This window comes from Stegostoma tigrinum, chromosome 4 (assembly GCF_030684315.1).
Source record: "Stegostoma tigrinum isolate sSteTig4 chromosome 4, sSteTig4.hap1, whole genome shotgun sequence".
NCBI classification, from domain to species: Eukaryota; Metazoa; Chordata; class Chondrichthyes; order Orectolobiformes; family Stegostomatidae; genus Stegostoma; species Stegostoma tigrinum.
The window spans coordinates 48,267,895-48,295,761 of NC_081357.1; the positions used below are offsets into that span (position 1 = coordinate 48,267,895).

General features: G+C 41.4%; 1 protein-coding gene across 5 annotated transcripts in view; it reads right to left on the minus strand.

The window, feature by feature from the left end:
* The window catches only part of me1 (malic enzyme 1, NADP(+)-dependent, cytosolic), a 393,143-nt gene that overhangs the window by 178,219 nt on the left and 187,057 nt on the right, over positions 1-27,867 (minus strand). For all 5 annotated transcript variants that reach the window (XM_048531809.2, XM_048531811.2, XM_048531810.2 and 2 more), the window contains one exon: positions 3,707-3,810. In XM_048531809.2, coding sequence (XP_048387766.1) covers positions 3,707-3,810 — 104 coding nt within the window. The remainder of the gene's footprint in view (positions 1-3,706; positions 3,811-27,867) is intronic.

Genomic DNA, 27,867 nt, shown 5'->3' on the forward strand with positions numbered 1-27,867 from the left:
AGCTCTGCAAGCAGGTTCTGCTATCACAGCAGATGCCTCATGACCTTCGGATATCTCCTACGGAGGCAGGTTAGATTAGATTAGGATTCCCTACAGTGTGGAATCAGGCCCTTGGGCCCAACAAGTCCACACCGCCGCTCGAAGCATCCCACCCAGACCCATCCCCCTCTAACCCACACTCCCCTGAACAATATGGGGCAATTTAGCATGGCCAATCCACCTAGCCTGCACATCTTTGGACTGTGGGAGGAAACCGGAGCACTCGGAGGAAACCCACGCAGTCACAGGGAGAATGTGCAAACTCCACACAGACAGTCACCCGAGGCTGGAATCGAACCCGGGTCCCTGGCGCCTTGAGGCTGCAGTGCCGCCCTAGAGGCAGAACATGACACTTGCACTGCAACAAGACTGGAGCTGAAGAGAACAAAATCAGCAGAGCCAGCATAATCAGTGACCTTCTCACGGAAGGCATTCTGACTATGCGGCAGGACTCCATGATGGAAGGTGCCTTTATAATAATACAGTACAGCAATATAGCTGCTGGCCACCTCCAAATCATCCTTGGTCATGGGGAGCACTGTGTAGGCACAGCTGATAGAAGTTCAACACCTCAGGAAGAGCACTGAAAGGGTTACTGAAGTTTCCACAACTTGCAACTGAACACACTGTTCGTTCACAAACCATACTGGAAATGTTGAACCATAAGCTCGGGTGAAGTACAATTAGCAGTAAAAGTAGAAACGAAAGAACAACAACTGAAACAGGGTACTGCTTTTTGGAGGGCCAAATGGCCTTTTTGGCACTGTAGGGGTTCTAGGATTCTGTGATACCCCAGGTGCAGTTGTGACAGATCTAATAAAGGATGGGTCTTCAAAGGGTATGTTTGTACAGACAAGCCAAGGTGACTTAAGCATACAGTACTACCAGATGAGTAGTGCTGAAATGAAATGTAGCATTAATGCCACTAATGACTTTAACTCCACAGCAATGGCCAGCTACCTCTCTCACTTTCCCCTCTGTTTTAAAGCCACAAACACATAACACTTTTTAAAATGAGTAATTGATTTGAGTTCCAGTAATGTCTGGAATTTGGAATTGTTCACCCTGAAAAATAAGGTTTACATGTAACAAATGAGCTGCTCGAACTATTTGGAACATAGCTAGTTATTGCCTTGAGTGAAAGTTGCAGTACAGATGCAGCTGCTTTTAAATAAATTGGATATCCTTTTGTTCTCTGGTACAAAAAAATGCACCAGATATTTAACCCAGACAATTAGTTTAATTCAGGCAACACTCCTTTTGGAATTGCCACAATTTGAAAACAAAGCAACTCTTGCCAGCAAGGTAGCGCTCAACACTTTAAAAAGTGCAGCTTGAAACAGCTTTTCATGAACTTGGACTAGCCAAGTTAAAGAAAACAATAAACCAACGACAGTGTGTTCACCAAACCTGAAATTTCAACAGTTAATACTATGCAAGAAGGTTTACTTTCAACTCTACCTCAGTTAACAGATACAGTACCAATGAGGAGTTAAATTCTCACACTGGCAAGATAGCAACCACATATAGCCAACTGATTAACAATGGTGTATGGAAATAATTGGAAATTATTGATTAACAAAAAATACATCTGTCAAATGTGCAATCAGAATGTTGTTGTATGACAGCAAGACTTGCAACACATCCTGTAAGCACAAAAAGATTAAAATCTTTCCACACCACCACCTTCTCTTTGATTGTAAATAGAAGACAATTCCTGACAGGAAGGTACTTAAAGAAAACTAAATTGCTAATCATTTTCCTCAGTGGAAACATCCAGTGGCTTGATCATCTTTTTGGATTGTAGATGGTCATATTCTGAAGGATCAGCTGTATGGGGGACTTGCAGATGCTCCCCCAGGCTGCTGGGCCATCTCTAGCTCAGACTTAAAGATCTGAAAAACTTTTAACATCAGTATTACAAGCTTCACCTTAAAGTGAGGTGCTGTATCAGGTCAACAAGAGAGGCTGAAGAGTGGGGAGACTAATGTACAGCAGACTTCAAGAGCTGTTAATATTGTGTCAGCTTCTTCATCTGGTCTTGTGATATTCCTTTGCACCATCTGTCTCAAGGGCTGCTGCTCAAGGAAGAACCTCTTCAGCCACTCGATACTGCAATGTGGCAAATCAACCAGCCCTCCTTGGCTTTCACACATTCACTTTACACAATGCCTGGTTGTCAGCAAGGAACAGAATAAGAATGAAGATTATGAAAAATACTAAGTGAAATGCCAAAAATAGGGAAGAGGATATTTCTAAATCTCCATTTCCACTTGTGATTTCGTTGACTAGAAAAGTGACAAATTTCAGAATTAATTTGGTTTAATTTCTGATATGTCTGTTGTCACTATTTTCATTTTAATAGTTTGTCTTCACACTTCATGAATCTATTATCAGAACTGCTTTTGCGTTGCATTTTTTAAAAAGTTCATCAGCTTTTGATAGCTTCCCAGGATAGTCTTTTCAAGAAAATAAAGTGACAAATGCAAGTCCCGTATGAGTGCACTTTTCAAATGAGCATTCAAAGTGTCATCTTCAGGAATTGTTGTATTAGATATTAAAACACAGGTTTGAAATATCAGAGATGAACAACACCACAACTACACATCAACATGTTGCATTGAATGTCATCTTTCACACAGAAAAGCAGCCCAAGATCCTTCGCAGAAATGTAATCAGACAAGAAGAAAGTCGAAAGGTGTGTTAGAGGGGATGTTTTATTCCACCTTAAATTAAGACGGATAAAAAAATTTAAGTCTAATGTCTGGCTTGTGAACTGGAAATGCACAATGTTTAAATCCTACTTTCCTAGTTTTTTTGCTACTGTATGTTATAGATGAAGTGAAGAGCTCAAGATGATAGTTTGAGGGAATATTCTATCAGTTCAAGTAGGTCATTTACCAGTTTATTAAAAAAAAAACTTAGAAATAATCTTGGATTACATCAAGTGTAATGTCAAATAAAAGAGCGTGGTGCACTTATGGAAACTGACAATAGGTCACTTAAAAAGGAGAAAACTACATTGGGAAGTGCTTGAATTGGCCAGCTACAATCAATCCGAAAGACACCAAAAATCATATGGTAAACTCTCAGTTCCAGAATTTTAAAAAAAAGTGTCCCACTGTTCTTCAATAATTATGTAAATAAAGCTCCATGAAAGGAAATTTATGAAAATCAACTGTCATCGAAAGGTCATGAAATATTTAAAGATGGCTCACTTTCACAGAAGAATCATGAAACAAATGCATATTTGGCAATACACTTGTGAAATAGCAGATTCAGCAGACTGAACCCTTTCACCCACACTGCACTGAGATTCAGTTCCTATGAACAGGAATCTGTGTGTGAAACCACTAAGAACAGACTGATGAGTAAGTTTTTCTACACTTAAAACAGACTATAATGGAATTTGAGCATGTGAAAGAAAGCCACTGAGGACAACTAAAGTTACATGAAGGGGAAAAAATGTCTCTAATATTTTCACCTAACAAGTTTCAGAATTGTCTGGCAAGTTTCAGCGTAAATCCCTAGAGTAACATTTGTAATAAATCCATTATCAGGAAATAATCAAATATCTTAGTTGGTACAGAAGGAAAAAGCACACTGGTCAGATTCTTCCGTACATCGGAAAGAAGGAAATGACTGTTTACATACAAAGTACACGTACCTTTCAGTCACAGCTTGCATAAACTCATCCAAAAGCTCATCGTATGCTTGCCCTCTCACTCTCTTCTGTCTTAATCCAATATATAATGGATCTTTCAGCAGCTCCTGGCAGGACAAAAAAAACAATTTTTAGTCTCCAGTCAAGTCAATAATAATAAATCTATCATTTTTAAAACTGTTTATACATTGCAGTCCTGTCTTTGGGAACTGCAATTAATATCAAAAACAGGAAACCACTGATATCTCAATATATGAAAGTTTGGTTTAGGCCGAAGAATTCAACCACAACACAGCACAAAAATGACAGACAGTGCCAGTGCTTGATTTTTGTTTCAAATTCATGTTTAACACGATAAATTTACTGGCAGCATTTAACTCTTCAAGTCAAGCTGTCGGTTCAAGTTTATTCCTGGAGTGGAGGACACAATCTGGATTGACACATCAAAAGTTGAATTGAGGGAAATCAACAAAGGAATTACTATCTTTCAACAGAGATGTTCAGCTGAAACCCCTCACTGCATGCACAACTGGGACTGAGCAGAGAACCTAGATCATTTCCAGGTCTCAGCCCTGCAATGAAATTTTAATGTGCAAAGCCTCTGATTGGGCTGCAGGTAAGCTTGGTATCGTCAGAAGCAAGAACTGTTTCTGAATTCTGAAGGCCTAATATCAAGTGATAGCCGTAACTGGGCTCGTCAATTCCTGTCTGTTTCAATCTGAAAGGTGATTAGAGGGTCAGCCGTGTCACAGTGTACAGAAGTAGTCAAATAATTAATAAGGCATCTGGATGGGTATATGGATAGAAAAGGTTTAGACATATGGGCCAAATGCTGGAAATTGGGACCAGATTAATTCTGTACATCCCTGTGACTCTAATTGCTGGTGTTAGTGTCGTTGAATGAACAAGTAGAAAGACTGAAATTAGTGGACTGAATTACTGTGACCCCACCTCTTCCAGCGTAATCTTGATCCACCGATAGCAAATTGATCGAGTTAAGCGAAGAGTTCTAGGACCCAATCTATGCACGAACTCTTAATCTAAGTCTACAATTCTGAGGTAATTAGGGATTGCTGTATTGTCAATTATGTTGTCTTTGAGAATTAACTTGATGCACTTATTTAAAGATAATGTACAAGTGTTGATTATAATCGATTTTCATAAGGCATTTGCCATAATGACACATTATAGACCTGCCAGGAAACTTGAAACCCATGGAAGGACGGTGGTGGAGTGGATGTCTCAATAAACAGCGTTGAATGGTCTTTTGGACAGGAGGAGGTTGTACAATGAGATTTCCCTAAAGTCAGTAATGTTAACAGCCTAGACTTGCTGTACAGGATGTAGAATTTCAGAAATTTGCAGATTAGGCACAATTCGAAATGGAGAGTGGAGGAGAATATTGATGGGCTTGAAAAGGAGACACAGTCATGAGGCAGATGGAATTCAAATGTAGAGAAGTACAAGGTGATGCATTTTGTGGAAACAATATAAAATCAAAGGTAAAATTCTAAATGGGATGTAGGAACAGACCTGCATGCAGCCATGATATAACATTGCTGCACGAAATTGTTGAAGAAAATAACCAGTTGAATTAGGTTGCTCAAGCAGAGACGTAAAACTATAATGACGAAGTTTGTGCAGAGCAGAGAAGCACAGATCACGTCCAACTCATCCATGCAAACTAGGTACGCCAAATTAATCTGGCCCCAAATCCTTCTAAACCCTAGGTAACAGGAACTGCTTGAAGGGTCTAGGCCCGAAAGGTCAGTTTTCTGCTAAGATGCTGCTTGGCCTGCTGTGCTCATCCAGCTCCACACTTGGTTATCTTCTAAACGCTTCCTATTTCTATACCCATCCAGATGTCCTTGAACTGTTGTAATTGTACCAGCCTCCACCACTTCCTCGGGCAGCTCATTCCATATACGCATCACCCTATGCGTGAAAATCCTGCCCCTTAGATCCCTTCTAAGCCTTTTCCCCTCTCACCTTAAACCTACGCCCTCTAGTTTTAGACTCTCTCACCATGAGGAAAAGACTTGTCTATTTACCCTATCCATGCTCCTCTGATTTTATAAACCTCGAAAAGGTCAACCCTCAGCCTCCAAAGCTCCAGGGAAAAATAGCCCCATTCTATTCAGCCTCTCCCTATAGCTCCAACCTTCCTATTCTGGTAGCATCCTTGTCAATCTTTTCTGAACCCTTTCTAGTTTCACAACATCCTTTCTATAGCAGGGAAACCAGAATTGCATGCAGTATTTCAAAAGGGGCCTAACCAATGTCCTGAACAGCTGCAACGTAACCTTCCAACTCCAATACTCAACATGCTGACCAATAAAGGCAAGGATACCAAACAGCTCGTTCACTAGGAAATAGCAAGATAACAAGAATTGCAGACACTGGAGTCAGAGCCGATGCAGTGTAGAGCTGGAGGAAAACCAGGAGGTCAGGCAGTAGAAGAGTAGGGGAGTCAATGTTTCGGGCCCAGACAATGACACCGAAGAGATATTTCCCTCCCCATTCCTATCCCTACCTGCCTCCTGAAGTGAGCAGTCCCTGCGTGACTCCCTCATTCACTTCAAACTCCCCAGTAACCCAACCACACCCACCTTTCCCTGCAATCGCAGCAAGTGCTGTACCTGCCCCTACACTTACCCTGTCACCTCCAAATGAAAAGAAACATTCCACATGACAGGGGGTTCACCTGAACATCCTCCAAACTGGTCTACTGCATCTGTTGCTCCCGATGTGCATTGGTGAGACCAAGCGCAGAGACTGTGACCGATTTGCAGAATATCTGCACTTATGATCAACAACGCCTTCCAGTTGCTAACCACTTGAAGACCCCTCCCACGCCCACTCCCTGGTGACATGTCCATCCTGGGCCTCCTCCAGGTGTCACAACAATGCCACCCGCAAACTGGAGGAGCAACATTTCATGGTCTGCCTCGGGAGCCTACAGCCCCGTGGCCTGAACAGAGAATTCACCAGTTTCAAAATCTCACCTCCCCCCACCCAACCAGCCTCATCCCATGTCCAACCCTGCCTCCCTGACCTGACAACCTGTCGATCTTCTCTCCCACCCAACTACTCCACCCTTCCCACTGACCAATCCCCACCTCTCCACCTGCACTGACCTATCAGCATCCCACCTACCTTTGCCCAGCCCCACTCTTACCCAGCTCCCTTCCTCCTCCCCAGTCCTGAAGGGGAGTCTATGCCCAAAACAAACTCTCCTACTGATGCTGCCCAACCTGCTGTGCTCGCCCCCCCCCCCCCACCCCCCAGCTCCACACTGTATCGACTCCTCCACCTTCTTCACCACCCTATCTACTTGTGACTCCAAGGAACAATGAACTTGCATTCAAGGTATCTTTGTTCAGCAAAACTTCACAGAGCCTTACCATTAAATGTATAAGTCCTGCCCTGATTTGCCTTACCAAAATGCAGCACCTCACATTCATCTAAATTAAAATCTATCTGCCACTCCTCAGCCCATTGCCCTATCTGATCGAGATCCTGTTGTACCCTGGAGGTAACGTTCTTGGCTGTCCATAACAACTTTGGTGTCATCTGCAAACTTACTAACGATACCTCCTATGTTCATATCTAAATCATTTATATAAATGGAGAAAACCAGTGGACCCAGCAGCCAATCCTTGTGGCTCATCATTGGTCTCAGGCCTCCAGTCTGAAAAACAATCCTCCACCACCACCCTTTGTCTTCTACCTTCAGGCCCATTCTGTATCTAAATGGCTAATTTCTCCTTGTATTCCATGTGATTTAACCTTGCTAACCAGTCTAGCCTGAGCAATGCCTTACTGAAATCCATATAGATCACATCCACCATTCATCAGCCTCATCAACCCTTTGTTACTTCAAAAAACAAAAAAATTCAAATCGAGTTAGTAAGACAATTTCCCACATGTACAGCCATGTTGGATATTTTGATTCAGTCCTTGCCTTTCCAAATACATGTACATCCGGTCTCTCAGGATTCTCGCAAACAACTTGCGCACCAGCGATGTCAGGTTCGCTCATCTATAGCTCCCTGGCCTTTTCTTACCACCTTTCTTAATTAGTGGCACATTAGCCAACCTCCAGTCTTCTGGTACCTCACCTGTAGCTATCAATGATACAAATATCTCAAAAGGCCCAGCAATCACTTCCCTAGCTTACCAGGGTTCAAGGGTATACCTGATAAAGTCCTGGGGATTTAATCACCTTTGTGTTTTTAAGATGTCCAGCATCTTGTTCTCTTAAATAGGGACATTTTTCAAGATCTCTCTATTTATTTCCCAATTTTCTCTATCTTCCATATTCTTTTCCACAGTAAATACTAATGCAAAATACTCATTTAGTAGCTCCCCCATCTCCTGCAGTTCCACACGTTGGTGGCTTTGCTGATATTTAACAGCGCCTTATTCTCCCCTAGTTACCCTTTTGTCCTTAAAATGTATTTTTAAAATCCCTTTAGATTCTCCTTAACTCTAATTTGCCAAAGCTACATCATGTCCCTTTTCTTGCCTTATTGATTTCCTCTTCAGTATACTCCTACTGCCTTTCTACTCTTCCAGGGATTCACGAACACATACTTTATTCCCCCTTGACAACAAACTTTGATTTCTCTCATCATCCAACATTCCCTACACCTACCAGCCTAGTCTTTCACTCTAACAGGGACATACTGTCTCTGGATCTCATTATTGAAGGATTCCTGTTTTCCAGCCATCCCTTTACCTACAAACATCAACCCCCAATCAACATTTGAAATATGGTTTTGAAGTTCAGCATGACAACATTTGAGAAGGAATGTACTAATGGCAAACTAGTACGTTTAGCAAAGCTAACGGTGTGCTACATAGAGTCCCCACAGTGTGGGCACAGGCCATTCAGTTCACCGAGTCCACACTAACCCTCCGGAGAGCATGGCAAAGCATGGCAGGCCAAAAGAAAATAAAAACAAACCGACAGTATGTCACATAATACAAAATCGTACTGCATTCCAGAAGTTTATTAACCAATTGTGGGGTGGTCTGACACATCCTGAGAATGTAAGAGAGGTAAACAAAAAAAATTTTCTGAAGGGTCTAGACCCAACAAGTCAGCTTTCCTGCTCCTCTGCTGCTGCTTGGCTTGTGTTCATCCAGCTCTACACCTGGTCTTAAACTAAAAAATAAAAGGATGCTTTTCCTTCCCTCATCACTTAAAATTGGCACACCTCCACTCTACAAAATCACCAGACAGACATCGAACACTGAACATCTATTTCACGAGCATTACAATTCTCTCAAAATTGCTACCAAACATGACTAGAGCATGAAATGCTGCTTTTAATTAAAAAAAATAACAGGGCTTTAAACCCAAATGGAAAATTCATAAGTTACTAACTTTATACCCATCAAGTAGAACTGCACTTCAGACAGTGTAGATTTAAAGAGTGTAATGCTACAAACTGACTACCTAAATGGCTTCCCATATAGACAAGTCATGGGCATATTATGGAAGAAATTTTTGTCTACAAAAGCAGCATTTTTCCCCTCCACAAGTTTCATTGATTTCTACCCGCAACACACTTAAAACCAAAATAGTATTTCTCACTTGCACACAACTTTGCAAACTTACACTTCACTTTCTAAACTAGAACTTACCATGTATTAAGCCAAATCAGTACTGCTTATCCTTGTGATAAGTTGCCAACTTCAAAAAAAAACAAGTAAACAATAATCAAGGAGATTTTCCTTTACTGCATTGTCCTGCCTCTCCTTCAGTTCATTTACTTTAATGAATTTAGGCAAAGGTGACATTTGAAAATTCTGTATCTCAGCAGATTGTAGAGTGGAGTGTTGTTGACTGAAATATAGTTTTCTTTCATGCATCTTCTATTGCTCCCATACACATCTGTTTAAAAGTATGGCAATTAGCATACCTCTCCAGTGACTCAGACTGAAGTTTTGGGTGGAGAAAGTTAGAACAAGTCACCATAATAAGTTTAGCAAGCATAACAAATACTCCTTGTTCTGTTGTGAAAAACAAAATAATGATGACATACATCAATCTGAATGAAGTAGCCTATTAGCCTGAATGTACAAGTTAAAGGTCATTGTGTGTAGGCATTAACTCCAACTATGACATACTTTAAGACATTGAACTGCACATGTTGCATAAAAAAGGGACCATGGTTCAATTATTCCATGAGCTCGTCAAGATAAAAATATTAATAGGGAATACAGTGCAAAAAAATGCCAAGAGGACAACTCATTAATGTCATTTAGTGACAACTTAGAATTCTGTAGTTAACAAAATATACCTAGTCATTCTACACCCCTTTTCTGCCTTTTTGGCCACATTATATATCATAGTAGATAGCATGAAACCGTCTTACTCAATGGTATCACTCTTGCCTCAGATTCAGAAGGATATGGCTTCAAGTTCCAGTCCAGATCCCAAGAAGCTAACCTTATCTTTCGCTGCAGTTTAAAAAAGGGGAGAGGTGCAGTGTGGTGAGAGAGATGCAACATTAAATTTTCCTCTCATTGTTCCTTAACCTGTGAAAAAAAACAAACACAGGTGTGGAAGAACTCCACTACAACAAGCCACTGCACTCCACACATTACATGGAATCTTAAAACTGTCCCCAAGAGCAACTGAAAGCAAAAACTGGGCTGTAGCTGCAGCTATGCAAGTAATGCTGAGATAACACTGAGCTGCAGCACTTTCTATGGCCTAAGTCAAAGACAGCAGGAACATCATCTGCAAATTCTCATCCAAATAAATCAGAGATCATACTGATTTGGAAAACTGTTAGTCCTACATTGCTATGGGATCAAAATTTCTTCCAAGTAATACTGCGGGTAAACTAAACCTCTCACACTGCCATGCCTCATAGCACGCAGTTCATCACCATCTTCTTTATAACACTTGTTGATAGGCAATGAATGCTGACCTTACCAGTGACACCCACATCACAAAAATAAAATTCTGAAAAAAAAAAACTTAAAGTCAAGTTGTTTTGAGCAATTTATATAGATATTCGACGATAGCCCAATTATGACCCTATTTTGTCAGCTCTGCAACCTTGGTATGTTTTACAACATTAAAAGATACAGGATAAATGCACATTGTTGCTACTGTAGAGATGTGAAACCAGAATTATACAAAAATCTCCAGGGATTCCACTCAGCTTGGTCAAAATTGCCACCAAGGTTGCATTAGGGGAAATTAACAGTGAGCCACATGATCCGAGCTTTGCAGGTACCCACTGAACTGCTAAAACAGTTTCCTATTTTAAATTAAAGTACAGCACAGAAAAAAAATAATGATTGAAGGGCACAATGCTTTGCCAAGAAAAAAAAAACTGTAGAATCAGTACGCCCGATAACAGTAAAACTCCTCTGGGAAATACCAAGGATAATCTTCCATGCAAAGCAGTTGTGCGCAAGGTTTTGGGAACAGAATGCATGTGGTGGGTAGCATCAAGGCAGTGCTTGTGCAAAATCACCACAAGGCCATATTTGAATACTTTAATAATTTGTGGTCTGTGCTTCGAGGAATTAAATAGCTTAAATATGATAAAGGTTTTAAACATGGAAAAAATAACACTCCACATGTTCTCTATGAAAATGAAAAGGGGAAAAAGAATGAGAAAAGAAAACACCAGCGATGGATGGGTTTCAAGTATAATGTGAATTCTTGAAAACAACTGACACTTTTACTATAAACATTTAAAAATAACATTTAAAAAAATGGAACCACAAGGGTACAGAGCATGCAAAATCTGCAGCTGGGACAAATCAACAGCATTAGGACTATAAGGCTCCAATACCACTTGGTTTGTCTCATTTAGTTACCATTTTCCACATCCAGGACAAAAATTAAAATCTGCAGCTGCTGTAAGTTTGAAATAAAAGCAAAAAAGTGCTAGAATTACACAGGTCAGGCAACATCTGTGGAGACAGAAACAGTTAATGGGTGGGATTTTTCCCTCCATATAAGTGGTGGGACAGGTGACTAGAAGGAAAAATGTCTACGAAGAGTGGCACTGGAGAGATCCCTGCCCTCTTCCATGACCATCTCAGCAATTACGTTCTGGGTCAGAGGACGATTATCCCATCCTGCCAGCAATTAAGGCTGTGATAATGGGAACTAAAGATGCTGGAGAATCCAAGATAACAAAGTGTGAAGGTGAATGAACACAGCGGGCCAAGCAGCATCTCAGGAGCACAAAAGCTGACGTTTCGGGCCTAGAGCCTTCATCTGATGAAGGGTCTAGGCCCGAAACGTCAGCAATTAAGGCTGTTACGTTTCCAATTAATGACATATTCATGACTTAACTGTCTCAGTGGCAGGTTGGCACCTGTTGTGAAGTTGGGTCGAGTACATGTGCATTGGGAGTCAGGAAGTCAGAAAGTCAGAATTTGGCGTTTGTAACATGCTAGGGGGAGATAAACACTGGTCTCCTTAAAAAGAGATGTGCTTTTTTAAAAAAAATCTAAGCAGAGAAAAAAAGTTTATGCGCAGCAGCTTGAAAGTTTGCAAGTACATAGGGCACCCAAATTGAAACTTTTTATCAAAAGACCATACAGTTAGCAGGCAAACTAACAGTTACCAGGACTACAAGTTTTGAACTTAGCCAATCAATTTAAACTAGGACCTTTGGTACAGAGGCCAATTAAATTTAAATCTAACGGTTTTGCAAGGTGACATTGCCACTTCCTCCAACAAAAGAAACCACTCATGTTCTCCCCGATCCCTATTTCCATGACTGATCAGGCCTGGCAACCAAATGGTCTCTAGCTCCCAGGGGCTGCCAACTTCTGAATGGTCAGCAGTCTCCAGCAGGAAGAACCTCTGAGCCACAGCACCCAAACAAAAACCCCAAACATTCAGCATTCATGCACCCGACTGGCACTTAATCTGGTAGGTTTGCTGCCTGGTCCAGGGACCATTGGGCACTTGCACTTAAAGATAATCACTCCTCAGATTGAATGACGATGATCCCAGCCAATGTTTCACACCCTTTACTTGTAAAAGCTTTTTTTAAAAAAAAACAGAATTTTATTAAAAAAAATGTAAAGTGTGTTTCATGGAACGTATAGGCAGAGAAAGAATCTTGGGTGCAACGGAGAACCCTGAATTTTCCATGGCTAATCTGCCAAGGTGACCGATGCAACAGTGCTAACTACCAACACTGTCACATGAGAACACTCAAGTCGTCAGAGACAAAAAAGGTCAAATTAAAACAAGAAATAAACAGGAGCTCAGTTCATGCTTCTAGGTGGAGAAGTGGGAGTGGGTCTTGACAATGCAATCTCAAAACTGACTCTGGTCTTCTGATTGCACAAGAGAATGAAACAATTGCCCTCCGGTGAAAGGAGATAGTAGGAACTACAGATGCTGGGGAATCTGAGATAGCAAGGTGTAGAGCTGGATGAACACAGCTGGCCAAGCCCTCTGATGCTGCTTGGCCTGCTGTGCTCATCCAGCTCCACACCTTGCCCTCAGGTGGACTGTGTGTTGAGGAGCACTTGCATGATGGGAAGGAGGAGGCGGTAACGATTAGGTATTACATCATCTGTGGTCATATGAAAGGTAACATTGGAAGGAGAGGAGTCAAGAGATGAGAGAGGAATGTCCTAGAGCATGAAGTATGACATATTACTGCTAAACTACTAGAAATTCTTCTTTATAAAAGAGTGTGAAGCTGGATGAACACAGCAGGCCAAGCAGCATCTCAGGAGCACAAAAGCTGACGTTTCGGGCCTAGACCCTTCATCAGAGAGGGGGATGGGGAGAGGGTTCTGAAATAAATAGAGAAGGGGTGGGGTGGAGCGAAGATGGATAGAGGAGATGATAGGTGGAGAGGAGAGTATAGGTGGGGAGGTAGGGAGGAGATAGGTCAGTCCGGAGAGGATGGGCAGGTTAAGGGGGGGGTGGGATGAGGTTAGTAGGTGGGAAATGGAGGTGCGGCTTGAGGTGGGGAAGAGGGGATACGTGAGGGGACGTACAGGTTAGGGAGGGAATATGAGTTGCTGTTCCTGCAACCTTTGGGTGGCATCATTATGGCACTGCAGGAGGCTCAGGATGGACATGTCATCTAAGGAATGGGAAGGGGTGTTAAACTGGTTCGCGACTGGGAAGTGCAGTTGTTTATTGCAAACTGAGCAGAGGTGTTCTGCAAAGTGGTCCCCAAGCCTCTGCTTGGTTTCCCCAATGTAGAGGTAGTCACAACGGGTACAGTGGATGCAGTATACCACACTGGGGAGATGTGCAGGTGAACATCTGCTTGATATGGAAAGTCATCCTGGGGCCTGGGATGGGGGTGAGGGAGCTGGTGTTCAGAGATCTTCTTTGAGGTCACACATTAATTCTATCAAATGGACTCAAAGAAGAATGTGAAGTTCTTGTTAACATCAAATGATATTGTCAGACACACAAATTATTGCACTGTCTGCACTGAAATGTTTACTCAGTTGGCAGGATAGCTTTTGACAGCTACAATTCATTACATTTAAATCCCCCTCTGATATTTGTGGCTTTTGCTTCCCTACTGTCCTATTATCACTCACTTTTGACTAATACAAGTATCTCTGTCATTCAATCACTCTTGCCCTCCCTCCACCCTGTACCAGACCCATTCATTCATTGTTCTTTCCCCACAGAAAGCCTAACACTGCACGTACTTATGAACTTCCAGTTCTGATAAAAGGTCATGGAACCTCAAAGGTTAACTCCCTGTCTGTCTCGTTCTTTATTGATGCTAGCAGCACGTTTACAGCAGTTTCACGTTTTTATTTCAAATTCCCAACACAAGCAGAATATTTTGCTTTCTTAAATTTACACAGGTAACCCTGGCATATTTCTTCAAGAAAGAATTCAACTTTAGGCATTAACAACCCACCTCAAATTCTCACCAACCACCTAGCCCATCCCGCATTGTAATAAGCTTGAAATCACAAGCCTTTTTGGTGACCTCCCCCCACCCAGCCCCGGTGTGGCTCTCCATTTGGGTGTGCAGCTTTAATGTGATAAATACAAGAATGCTTCACTGCTCATTTATCATAAATTACAGCTCAGTATTTGAGACACAGAAAGCTGCTTATCCTATGCCAAATGAAGTTGTTTTATACCAGTTGATACTGTGCCTTATGAATCCAGATAAAATCAATAGATTATAATGATTTTATTTGCATACTTTAAAACAAAAAGTTACCACGTAACTCTTAGTAGCTATCAAAAACATTTCTGGAACAGGTCCATTTGATAAAATTTGCATTTAGAAATCTATAGAAGTGTTGCACAATGGCCAGTAAATCTGCCCTGGCTGTGAGATGGGACAACTGTTGGCAATTTCCAATCAAAAACTTCCAATACTTTGAAAAAGAATCCTGCTGCAGTTGACAATTATCAAGCTGTCTGCAGAGGAACGGTAACTAGTCCGCAGAATCCACCACTAACCACCTCCTCGTTGCAGTGGTCACACAACACACATCCTTGAACTAAGTTCTCATCACTGACAACAGCATTTGATGCGCATTTTAGATAACAATGTGTACAGCTGGATGCACACAGCAGGCCAATCATCAGAGAAGCAAGGCGGCTGACGTTTCAGGCCTAGACCCTTCTTTAGAGATGGGGAAGGGGAAAGGGATTCTGAGATAAGGTGGGGGGGGTGGTGCGGAGGCAGATAGAGGATGGATAGAGGAGAAGAGATAGGTGGAGATGGGTCAAACAGGCAGAGGTGGAGCCAGGGAGAGGCGAATGTAGGTGAGGAGGTAGGGAGGGGGTACGACAGTCCAGGGAGGACAGACAGGTCAAGGAGGTGGGATGAGGTTAGTAGGTAGGAAATGGAGGTAGGGCTTAAGGTGGGACGAGGGGATAGATGGGAAGGAAGGACAGGTTAGAGAAGCAGGGATGAGCTGGGCTGGTTTTAGGATGCGGTAGGGGGAGGGGAGATTTAAGCTTGAGAAGTCCAAATTGATACCATCAGGCAGCAGGGTTCCCAAGCAGAATACGAGTTGCTGTTCCTGTATTTTATTTCCGAAAACACAAGCACTTGCTCACTGACCCCAGAGAAGTTGTAGGAGCTACACTATTGCCTACATTGTAGGGACTATTCTGAAGTAGGTGTCTGTGTAGTAAACACACTAAGCAACAATTTCTGAGGTGTGGGCAAATACTTAACTGGGACTGGGAGAGATGTTCCTCCTGTCCAGACAAGCATCCATCAAAAATATCCTAGTTACCTTGATCCGAGTTTGCAGCAACCCCCCTAGGCACACTGCTCATTAATAGCTCAAACATGCATTGGAGTTCTAGAACTGGTGTGGAGCCCCAAGGTGCACATTAATATTCACCATCTCCTGCCAATGAACTCAGACAGGAGTTGAGACATCATCATGCAGCCAGAAAACAGTAGACCAGCAAGTTGCTGCCTCCGCCATCTCATCGCACTACCCTTCCTGATCCTGGTCTCACCCCATTCACTGCCCAGCATGTTACCCAGTTCATCACTTAGCTCAAGAATCAAGGCAGTCAATGTGAAAGGCAGCTGCGGGCAAGACTGAGGGCTCGAGGGTTGGAAGTAAGGCAGAAAGAGGGATGTCAAGAGGGTCAAAAAGGTGAGGTGACTAAACAAGACAGGGAAGACTTAGGAGAGGGACAGCATTTGATGCTGGTGCAATGACTGGCATTGGGTAGTGGTGCCACAGGCAAAGAGACTGTGGACCTGGTGAGTATGCCCGTGCAGTTGCAGCGCAAACAGCCATTAAAAATAGGCTACTGGTGAAAACTGCTGGGTGCCTAGAGTCCCGCAACCCCTAGAAAAAGAAAATAACTAATGGAACAGGGATAGGTGACAACTACCACAATGAGGTTCAAGATGCTTATACCCCATCCCATCTCTACTATACACAGAACACTTTCACAAAGGCCATGATATGCACCTGCCAACAATTTTATTTTAGACCTAACGCAAGCACAGATTATTCTAAATTAGGTAGCAACCAAGCTCCCACAATTGGATGAGCAGGTCCTGTTTGTTCCCACTTTCAGCTGATATCTGCAGTTTCTGAAAGGTCTTTCCATATAAACATACTACTGCAAAAGGAGGAGAATTGCTGCATGAATTATGGCTCAGCTGTTAGCACTGCTGCCTCACAGCACCAGGGACAAGTTTGATTGCACTCTCTGGTGATTGTCTGTGTGGAGTTTGCACATTCTCCCAGTCTCTGCACAAGTTTCCTCTGGGTGCTCCAGTTTGGCCATAGGAATTTGGCCATAGTGTCCAGAAATGTGCAGGCTAGTTGGGCTTATTCATGGGAAATGCAGGATTACAGGAACAGGGGAGGGAGGAGTTGGGTCTTGTAGTATGCTCCTAAGAGAGTCTGTGTGGACACATTGGGCTGAATGGCCTGCTTCCACACTGTAGGTATTCTGTGAACTATAAGCTTCAATAAGCAATACAGTTCAGTCAATACTAAGCTGACAAAACATGTTTTTATCTCTACCACGTTGGGATGTCGGAAACTACACAACATTGAGTAAATATCAAGGGAGCAGTTTTCCGCAAAGTCTTTAAACAATTGTTGACACAAACTAGATAACTCAGTTAACATTAAAAAGGAGTCACAAATGGTATTTTTTAAATTCCACACATTTAGTAACAATGTTGTTCAGTCTTCATTCATTGTAAAAAGATACAAACTGGTTTGTATTTTCTGAAACACACTATTTTGATCTTTACAGAGCAGATACTACTTCTTTTGGTGGGAGAAAATTATGGATGACAGAGAGAAGACAATTATCCCTGGTGCAGTGGCTTACAGCAGAGTTCCTTTCAAATCCTCAAGCGGCAAACGATTATACTACATTTACAATTCAGAGGATCCGTGAGAAGCGAAGAAACCTTGAGTACATTGTACAGTTATTCAGCTCAGCAATTAAAACAGACAGACAATGGACTTGCAAAGACAAAACTGTTTGTTGAAGCCCACTGAAAGATTGTCTCTTTAATCGTATAGGTTCACAGCAATGCAATTAGCATTCAACATGTTGGTACATATTACTCTTGATACAAACTGTGTGTGTGTGTGTGTGTGTGTGTGTGTGTGTGTGTGTGTGTGTGTGTGTGTGTGTGTGTGTGTGTGTGTGTGTGTGTGTGTGTGTGTGTGTGTGTGTGTGTGTGTGTGTGTGTGTGTGTGTGTGTGTGTGTGTGATAAAAGCACCTTGGATAGGGTCAACTTCAGCTAGTAACAGCTGTGTTGTCTCCAAGGCAAGTAGTTACGAGCTGAAGTCCCACCTAAGAACTTGAGTAGATAATGCAGAAAGATACCTCTGTGCAGAACTGATGGAATGTTTTGCTGCTGAAAATGTCACCTTCCTGATGAAATCTTAAGTCAAAAGTGCCATTAGATCAGAAAGACCCTAGGCATTTTCTTCAATGCCGGGAAATTTACCAGAACACTACCAACTCAGAAATGTGACTGAACTGATAATTCAGATCCAAGCTAATGTTCTAGGGACTTGGATTTTAATTTAATTGAATTATTTAAAAACACTTCACATCCAAAAGACATTAAAGCTTTTATACAAATAGAAATTATTCCCTTCATCATGGCTTGAGCATTGGAACCATAACTTACTAGGTGATGTCATGGCACAAGAGTTATCAAACTTTTTCCACACGGTGGATATCCAAACTCAGCCAGTGATCAAGCAGCTCTGCACAATTAAAAAGATATAGAAACAAAACCAGTGCCAGATATTTCCAGACACAGCCAACTATGCTGAAGGGTTCGGTAATTATCTTTGGCCTGTTCTCATACTTATTGAGATGGCGTGTCAAAGAGACAAAAAAATGAAAATTTACCATATGTTACCTCATATTTAAGTACTGTGACTTTTAAGAATCACTCTTTTCCAGCAAGATTACATAACAAAGTAAATGATTGAGGATAAATAGGAAGAGTGACGTTTTTTAAAAAAAACAGAGGCTGAGGGCCCCGTTGACACTTTAGCACCTCTACCTACTGGTCACAACTTCAAAGAAAAATAGTTTTTACCCGAGTTACCAAGATTGATCAATCAAGTTTCTTAGAAAGCACAATTATTGATTTATCAAAGTAACACTTTGCAAATAAAAATATAACACTTGGTCAACATACACAGTCAGTAATAGAATTATAAATACTTTGTCTAAATTAGGCCTTCCTGAAGTACTGGTCAGGAAGGGTCATGAGCTGAACTATTGTGATTCTGAACTCCAAACCAGCAATGGCTGACCCAAACTCTTGCCACCACCACTATTAGGTCTTCACCTCTCCACTGTTCACTGAGCAGTCACAATGATTTTCAAGCCTCAAGATTGGATCTCACAGTGAAAAATAAGTTTCGAAGCACTGATTTAATATCCCCTAACTACATACAACCTCTTCAGGAAAGAAAAAGATTCATCTATAGAGATGGACTTTGTGAAAAACAAACACACACTGGGGTTCATTGGCAATGCTTGAACATAAAAAGGTGTGAAGTATAGCCTATTGTGGAGTCTGTTCCTGCGACACGTGGTTATATTAATAATCATTCACGGTTCTCTGAAGTCTTGCAGACACAGCTTGCTCAGGAAATACAAATCTTGTTATATGTTTCTTTAACCATTCTTTCAAAGCACCAAACAGGTTTAGCCCTAAACACACAACGTTCTTTCCAGAAAAGGAGAGATTGATCGGCTGAACAGCTTATTCCTAGCACATCTTCCTCCAATTCAGCTTTATTCCTCTATCCCACCCACCACCCCCAAAAACGAAAGAAAGAGCAGGCTCAGACCAAGGAAAGAAAACATCTTCCCCAATTTTTTTCCCTCAAAAGTTTCACAAAGCAATATTAGAACAGAACAGAAACCATACAGTGCAGAAACAGGCCGTTCAGCCCAACAAGTTCACACCAACCTTCCGAAGGGCACTCCTCCCAACCCATCCCCCTACCCTTTCCCAGTAATCTTACTTTTCTCATAGTTAAACACACCTAAAACTACACATCCCTGAACATTGTGGACAATCCACCTAACTTGCAGTGTTTTGGATTGTGGGAGGAAACCCACACAGACTCGGAGAACGTGCAAACTTCACACAGACAATTGCCCGAGGGCAAAATGAACCCAACTCCCTGGTGCCGTGAGGCAGCAGTGCTAACCACCAAGTCATTCTTACATAGCATCACACAAACAAGACATGTTAGAAATGCAATCAAATTATAAACTTGAACCTCATCAACTATTCCGTTGCACCAAATCGGTCTGTCGCCAAACAGTACACAGAGCATCAACTTGCAGAACAGAACCAGTATGTCAACACAGAAAAACAATTTATTTTATTTTAGAAAAAAAAAGTGTTCTGTGGACCTTTTAACCAATTTATGATCCTGAAATACTTTTGTCCGTAAACTCTCCTTGTGGAAGGACGTCATTGCCACATTTACAAGTATTTGTTAGATAGCGATAGGAATATTCACAAGATAGTAGGAACTGCCGATGCTGGAGAATCCGAGATAACAAGGTGTAGAGCTGGCTGAACACAACAGGCCAAGCAGCAGAGGAGCAGGAAGGCTGATGTTTCGGGTTGACATCCTTCTTTCCGTGATTTTGAAGAAGGATCCAGACCCAAAATGTCAGTTTTCCTGCTCCTCTGAACACAGCAGGCAAAGCAGCATCATCGAGCTCGACACCTTGTTATCTAGGAATATTCAAGTGTGTTTTAGGTCCCTTTGTATCATACTGAAATGATTTTAACAAATTGCATGACAAAGGGAATACAATATTTTTGTCAACTATGTTAGGAAAGTGAATGAGAAACTAATAGCTTAAAAAACTGCAACCAAATGCTGCCTCAACATTAATTACGTTTCATTCTGGTTTCTTCGGCTGTTGTGACCAAATACTTGAAACGCAAAATATCTACAGCAATTCTATCGCACCAGTCTTTTGTCTCATTGAATGTTTAGCTTGCAATCTATCAACCTTTCATTCACAATTACCTTGGAATTTTCTTCAACTTTTAATGATTAGCTTCTGCAGAAGCTATCTAAAGAAGGGCATATAAAATCACAGGAACAACCTCTGGGCATTTTTTTAAAAAAAGAGAGTGGTTTTAAAAAGGAAACCTTATTTTTGTTTAAAAGTCACCTTTCTAATCATCCTTCCTTCCACCCATCCTGGAAAGGCACTGACCTACACACTCAGCACAGTTCCAGAGAACCAACTGCCCTCTGATATGCTTGGCTGTGTATGCCACACTTTTACCTTATCCACTTTCAGCGTTCATTTCTAGAAATGACAACTGAATAGCAGCTGCTGTATAGTAGCAACCTTGACATATATTCCCTCCCCAACACCAGGCATACCAAGCCTGAATTTGGCGAACGTCCTTGTCAAACATCTACCTTGCAGATTAAATTGCAACTTTATTCATTACCATTGTTTAAAAACATGCAAACTATTTTTCTACATGTTTTAACTTCTTAGCTAATCTTTTAGAGTATACTGCATTTCTTGCAAACTAAAAACTTCAAGCATTCACTGTTAGAGAATAATAATGCAAGGTAGCAATGTTGTAACAAAGAAATCCAATAGGAGGTAGGGAAAGTGCGCAATAGGAATTTGAAACTCACAGCGAGTGAGCAAAATCAAAACAGCCGAGGTGCACTAAAAGGGGAACTAGACAAGGCATTTGAGGAAATAAATGGGTGCAATCATACATTTAGCTAGAAAGCATGCAAGGGAGGTTAAGTGTAGCATAAACATTAACCGGTCGCCCGTTTGTCCCATGTATGCATAGAGCACTTTGGAAAATTAGCTAGACACAACTGCAACTTCAACTCTGTCACCATTTTATCCCCCACTTCAAAGTGAATATTACCCACTATAATTCTTAGCATTAATCAACTGGCTTGCTTCCAGGTTTTGTACAACAGTTGAATAAACTTAATATACTGAAAGAAAATTTATAACTTGCAGCCAGTGTTACGCAATGGAGAGACATACAGTATTTATAGAGCAGATAGCTGTCAATGATTAGGCCCAAAACACACACCTTTAAAAAATAAGCAACTAATTTGATTTCATATTTCTATATTTTTCAGCACAATTACAAAATGTTAACAATAACCAGATATTGGGAATTAATCTATTTTTATTCTTTGGAACAGGCTATCAGCTATTGAATCATACTTCTTAGTATTATTTTGGCTTATAGACAGGGAAGTGAAATGCAGAACACCACCAGTGTTCACAACTGCATCTAACGTCAGTAACTCCCAGTTACTGCCAAGATCAGCGGTCTCCAACCTGAAGTTCAAGTGTGATCCGGAGGTTAGTGAAACCGAGGATCTACTCCAGGAAAATACACAATACAAGTTTTTTTTTCCCAGATTTATAAATCTAAAACCAAACAGACATAATTAATCTTTTTTCCTCTGCTTGCCAACCCTCAAATATGACTCAGGCAACTGCACATTATCTGCCATTACCTTGAAGTCTCAGTTGTAGCTCAAGGTTGCAAGTGGTGTCCAGTCCAACAAATGGTTTTGACAGGGCAGTGCAATACTTGGGCCTGATAGTCTTCATTTGAAGACTGTCTTAAAAAGTTGGAGTCAAAAGGAAACTTTCATTGTAAAAGCACATGATGATAGAAAGGGCTATTTTGCAGTGTTTACATGTCCCCAATTAAAAAATGAACCTTGACCTGACTTTTGGCTTAACATAATTATGTATAATTATTAACTGTATCTCAATATTGTTTCATTAACTTGTTCTGACACATGCCAGCAGGTGAGACTTGAACTGGAGTCTCCTGGCCTTGAGGCAGGGACATTACCAATATATCTTATCTCCATCCAAATCCCCTTTATAAATGGAATTCAACAGCCACCCCAATGTCAACGTGAAGGAATGTATTTGAAAATTTTTTTTCTTCACATCTAACTCTCACATTGCTTGTTGAATTCCTCTAACATCCATTCTTGTGTTTAGATGTCTTTGGGTGGTACCATTTTCCTTTTCTTTCCGCTAGCATTTTCTTGACTCAGGAAGTGCTGCACTATTTTTAAAATTATTGTGAGGACCACAAACAGTTTCAATTTGAATGCATGCACAACTCTATGCAGATGTGCTAAATCTTTGTCTTTTCTCTACAGTTCACACTTGAGCTTGTTCAGTTTCTTGGGAAACCAAAGTCAAGCAACAATGCATTACCCAAAAGCTCAATGCACACTTAATTGATTTAAGAAAGTGAATTTCAAGCACTAAATACAAAAATCTTCAAAACCTTACCTAACCTTAACCCTCACATCTGCATGGAAGATTCATTAATCATAGGAAATATCTATAACTTTACTCATTAATGCTTTCTGATCGATTAGACTAAGGTAATTGACAGAAGGAGAGAAATCAGGAGCCTTACTGCAAAACACATCAAAAACAAATGCACTTGCACCAACCATGGCTGGTGCACTATCAACTGTGGTGGAAACAAGTTTCTCCACTGGTTTTTCTCAAGCACATTTTGAATTCTTTGCAGAGATCCTCACCTTTTAGGGTGCAAAAGGGTGAGAAAATCCTAAGTTATGTCCTTAAAAAGCACTCCTGCAAAAACGGTTGGACTACTTCAGTCACTTTGATGGATTCACTGAACTGCAGTAAGCAGCATTCAGTGTGCTTCAGGCCCTGTTGCAGTTGTTGCATGTTGTTGTATGCTGTTTTAGGACAAAGATTCCACTCATCTTGCTACTGTTGACCATAAACTGCAGAAAGTTGTGTTCACAGCCCAGACTATCAAAGCCAAACTTTCAACCACGGACTCTATTTATAACTCTCGTTGCAGAAAAGTTGCCAAAACCATCGAAGACCATAGCCCGCCGCCCACCCCACAAACTCTGGTATGTTCCACTATAACTCCTGAGGCAGAAGATACAGAAGCTTGAACACATGCACCAACAGGTTCAAGAACAGGTTCTTCCCTTAATACGCTGCTGAATAGATTCTCAAGATCAACATTATTTGAAGTTAATGTCATTCACCTCCTGTGTAGTGTCACCTGTATGCCTCACTAAGCACCTTATGATCTGAATGAGATCGTAAGAACTGCCGATGTTGGAGTCCTAGATAACAGTGTGGAGCTAGAGGAGCACAACAGGCCAGGCAGCATTAGAGGAGCAGGAAAGTGGATGTTTCGGGTCAGGGCCTTTGACCTGAATGTCCTTGCTTACTACGATCCACCTGTGCTGCTCGCAAACAAAGCTTTCACTGTACTTAGGTACATGTGAGTGCAATAAAGCAAATATTTGACAGGAGGAAGAATTTGAGAGCAATTGTAAACACCAAAAGGAAAATGTGGTTAAACTGAGGATACAGGAATGAAATCCACAATGACAATGCTCACAAAAAAATACAAACATAGTGAGCAGGCAAAGGAATCTTAAGAGGCTGATGCAAGGCATGAGGCCAGCTGTGGCGCAAGAAAACATTGGTAACTGGAATGGACATGATTGCAGTGCTTCATCTCCAGACTACGGCAGTAAGATCACACTTGTCAGTTTCCAGGCTAATCACAGACGGTCGATGGGATGTTGCAGAACACCCATCATAGATTTAATGAATTAATTGAAGGGACTTCAGCAGGGGTCTGAATGGCTGAATAGCTTCTTGGTCCTTCAACAGTACAGGGATGGAAAGCTCTGTCTGATGCTTTGGGGTCCTACTGCAGTGATTTGAAGAACAAAAAGTAAAGTGACGCGTGTCAAGGACTGAAGGCAGAACCAAACCCCTCAAATGAAATCAGGCGTGGATGGAAGTGAGCTGCATGAAGCTTGGTCTCTCAGACTGGGAAATAGCATCCCAAGATGTTCAATAAGATCAACAAGGCATGACAGGCAAAAGGTACAGCACTTCATGTGCCATGTCAAGCATGACAGCAGTAGCCTCACACCAAGATGGAGAGAACCCAATTCGGTTCCCTCTTATAATGTATCCAAGCTACAGATGATGCATTCTCACAGTGTGATAATGTGACTCTAATACTTGCCAAACACCTGCAATGACCATGAAAGCCTCAGTTAATCATCTATTGATGATTTTAGTTGCTTACCTGACTGCTCCATGGTTGTTCCCTGCCCACTTGCATGGTAACCTTCCGAAGTGGGCAGAAAACAGGCACTTTTCAGGGCTTCCAACACCCATGCCCATGCTGGCCTCCATTCCTTCCATTCCCCAACTTTGCAGCTAAATCATTGTTAGGGTGTCTGAAAAATTGTATTTCTTGCATATCACAAGAGTTTGAGACAATGGAATCCATTCACGAATTTCAGTGGAGTGAAATACCAAATTCGCTTGAATCATTAGTTAGTGATCTCACTTACTATTTGAGCAATCTACCATAAGATGAGGAAGGCCATTTGATAAAATGATAAAACAATTTCTTCATTCATAGTGGTGAGCTTGTGGAATTCTCTACCACAGAAAGCAATCGAGGCCAAAACAGCAAATATTTGAGAAGTCAGACATAGCCCTTCGGCCAAAAGGGGTCAAAGGAAGAAAGCAGGATCAGGATACAGAATTGGATGATCAGCCACAATCCTATTGAATGGTGGAGCAGGCACAAGCAACGAATGGCCTACTCCTGTTCCTATTTTCTATGACTACGTATGTGATCTAGAATATGCACATAAGCTGCCATATTTACATTTAATTCAAAAAAAGCTAAAGAGGCACACAAGGGCAAGGAAGATAATTATGTAGATGTGGGATTGAAGAAGTCTGGGTCTACTTTGTCAGATGCCATCATTCCTTAAATACATTTATTATATGCCAGGTCTGTAAGCGTTCTAATGTTTGTTTCATGTGCTATGTATTTTAACAAAAACAAAAAAGAGTCAGGCAAAAATGTAAATATCTCTTCAGTTGTTTTGGGCTGGCTGCCTTTTTTCTGACTTTTCTAATATGTACCATAAATTTATTTTTACCTGAAGTTGTATAATTACTTAGTTAAATCTCGTCATTTTAGTCTCTGTAAAGCAATTAGTGCACAAAATCTCAAAGTAAGTGGAAGAACTGGTTTAAACATGTACATTTCAAGATGATTACAATTTTCTTTACAAAAGGAAACATTAAGCAAGTCACTTGAAATAAAAAAATGACAAATGCCAATTTTCACACTTTTTGATTTGCAATGTACAAAAGTTGCTCCATCAACCTATCAAGCCACATAAGAAAACTCCACTACAAAAATTTCCCCATGCTCTTATAATGAGGCCTTCTCCCTTGAAAGGGCCTTCTCCCATCTCATGAAATCAGTAAAACTACTGATAACTCAAAACCACAAACTCAAAACCTGACATTCAGCAGCAAGTTGTAGAAATAAGGAACCAGTGTACAGGTAGTGGGACACAGAATCCAGGCCAATGCTTTAGAATTCTCCTAGATACAGTGAACAGTAGTTGCACTAATATTCAGAAACATGATGCAATTAACACATTTTGTAATCATAAATCAATTAACCCAGAAACAATCGTTTGCTTTAAACAGAAAACTATTGAAGAAAGTGGCACATCTTCAGCCACTTCAAACATCAGTATAGGGTGAGGGAAGTGTAGAAATCAGACGAAGTTGAAGCTGAGCTTGACTTCAGTACAAGGGACAATGCTATAAAAAGGTACTTGGGGAACACAAGAGGGGATGCAGTTTTATGAAGGGGGGGGTCACATTATACAGATCTGTTTTATTTTTGAGGGTGTAATGAGCATTGCAGTGAAGGATGAAGCAGTGGATGCAGCGTATTTGGATCTTTGAAAGGCTTTACCATCAGGTGGTATAAAAACAAGACTGTCACACAACCTTAAAACTCATGGATAGTGGCAATATTAGCCCAAGATACATTAGATTGGGTTGAGGATCGATTAAAGGACAAAAAATTAGCAAGAATTAACAGACTTTTGGATTGACGGGCCATGAAACATTGCAAACCAGTTGGCTGGGCTTGTGATGTGGCAACCTCTGAAACGTTGCACAGTATTCCCAGAGTTATCAACTGCTTTACTGCAGGCGTGAACAAACATTCACTAGATCAATCGCGAGGATGATAGCATTGTCCTATGAGGACAGAGAGATTAAATAGAATGGTCTGAGGTACTATTGGGTTTAGGTGCATGAGGTGATCAGTGAAACAAAGTTCTGAAAAGACTTGTCAAACTGGATGCCAAAAGACTATCACCTGGAGAATACTGACAGAAAGCAGCGTTGTAGTTTCAGGGTAGATGCTGGAGAATCTGAGATAACAAGGTGTAGAGCTGGATGAACACAGCAGGCCAAGCAGCAGCAAAGGAGCAGGAAAGCTGACATTTTGGGTCAAGACCCTTCAGAAAGGATTAGGCATGGATGTGAGTTTGCTCGCTGAGCTGGAAGGTTAGTTTTCAGACGTTTCGTCACCATTCTAGGTAACATCATCAGTGAGCCTCTGACGAAGCGCTGGTGTTATGTCCCGCTTTCTATTTATCTGGTTAGGTTTCCTTGGGTTGGTGATGTCATTTCCTGTTCTTTTTCTCAGGGGATGGTAGATTGGCTCCAAATCTGTGTTGGATCTACCATCCCCTGAGAAAAAGAACAGGAAATGACATCACCAACCCAAGGAAACCTAACCAGATAAATAGAAAGCGGGACATAACACCAGCGCTTCATCGAAGGCTCACTGATGTTACCTAGAATGGTGATGAAACGTCTGAAAACTAACCTTCCAGCTCAGCGAGCAAACACACACCCAGAACCTCAACCTGAGCTACAAATCTTCTCAAAACTCGCTAGGATTCGGCATGTTCACTCTACCAAGACTGGCAGATTTTTATTGCAAGAAGATAGTGAGAGGTACTGCATTTGAAGTAGATAAGGTTCGCAGTGCCATTTACCACACAGCTCTAACAGAGTGCTGGTGATGCAATGCTGCTTTCCTGTTACAACCACTCTCACTGATGCAATTCTGCTTTGCTCCACCTTGAGGCGGCCACAAGGCAAAGCTGATTGACAAGACTGAACCATTTCTGACCCAGAAACAGGCCCATTTGGCAGAATCAGACTATGCCAGCTTCTTCTTCTGTGCCTCCTCCCATCTTTCCTCATCTAAAC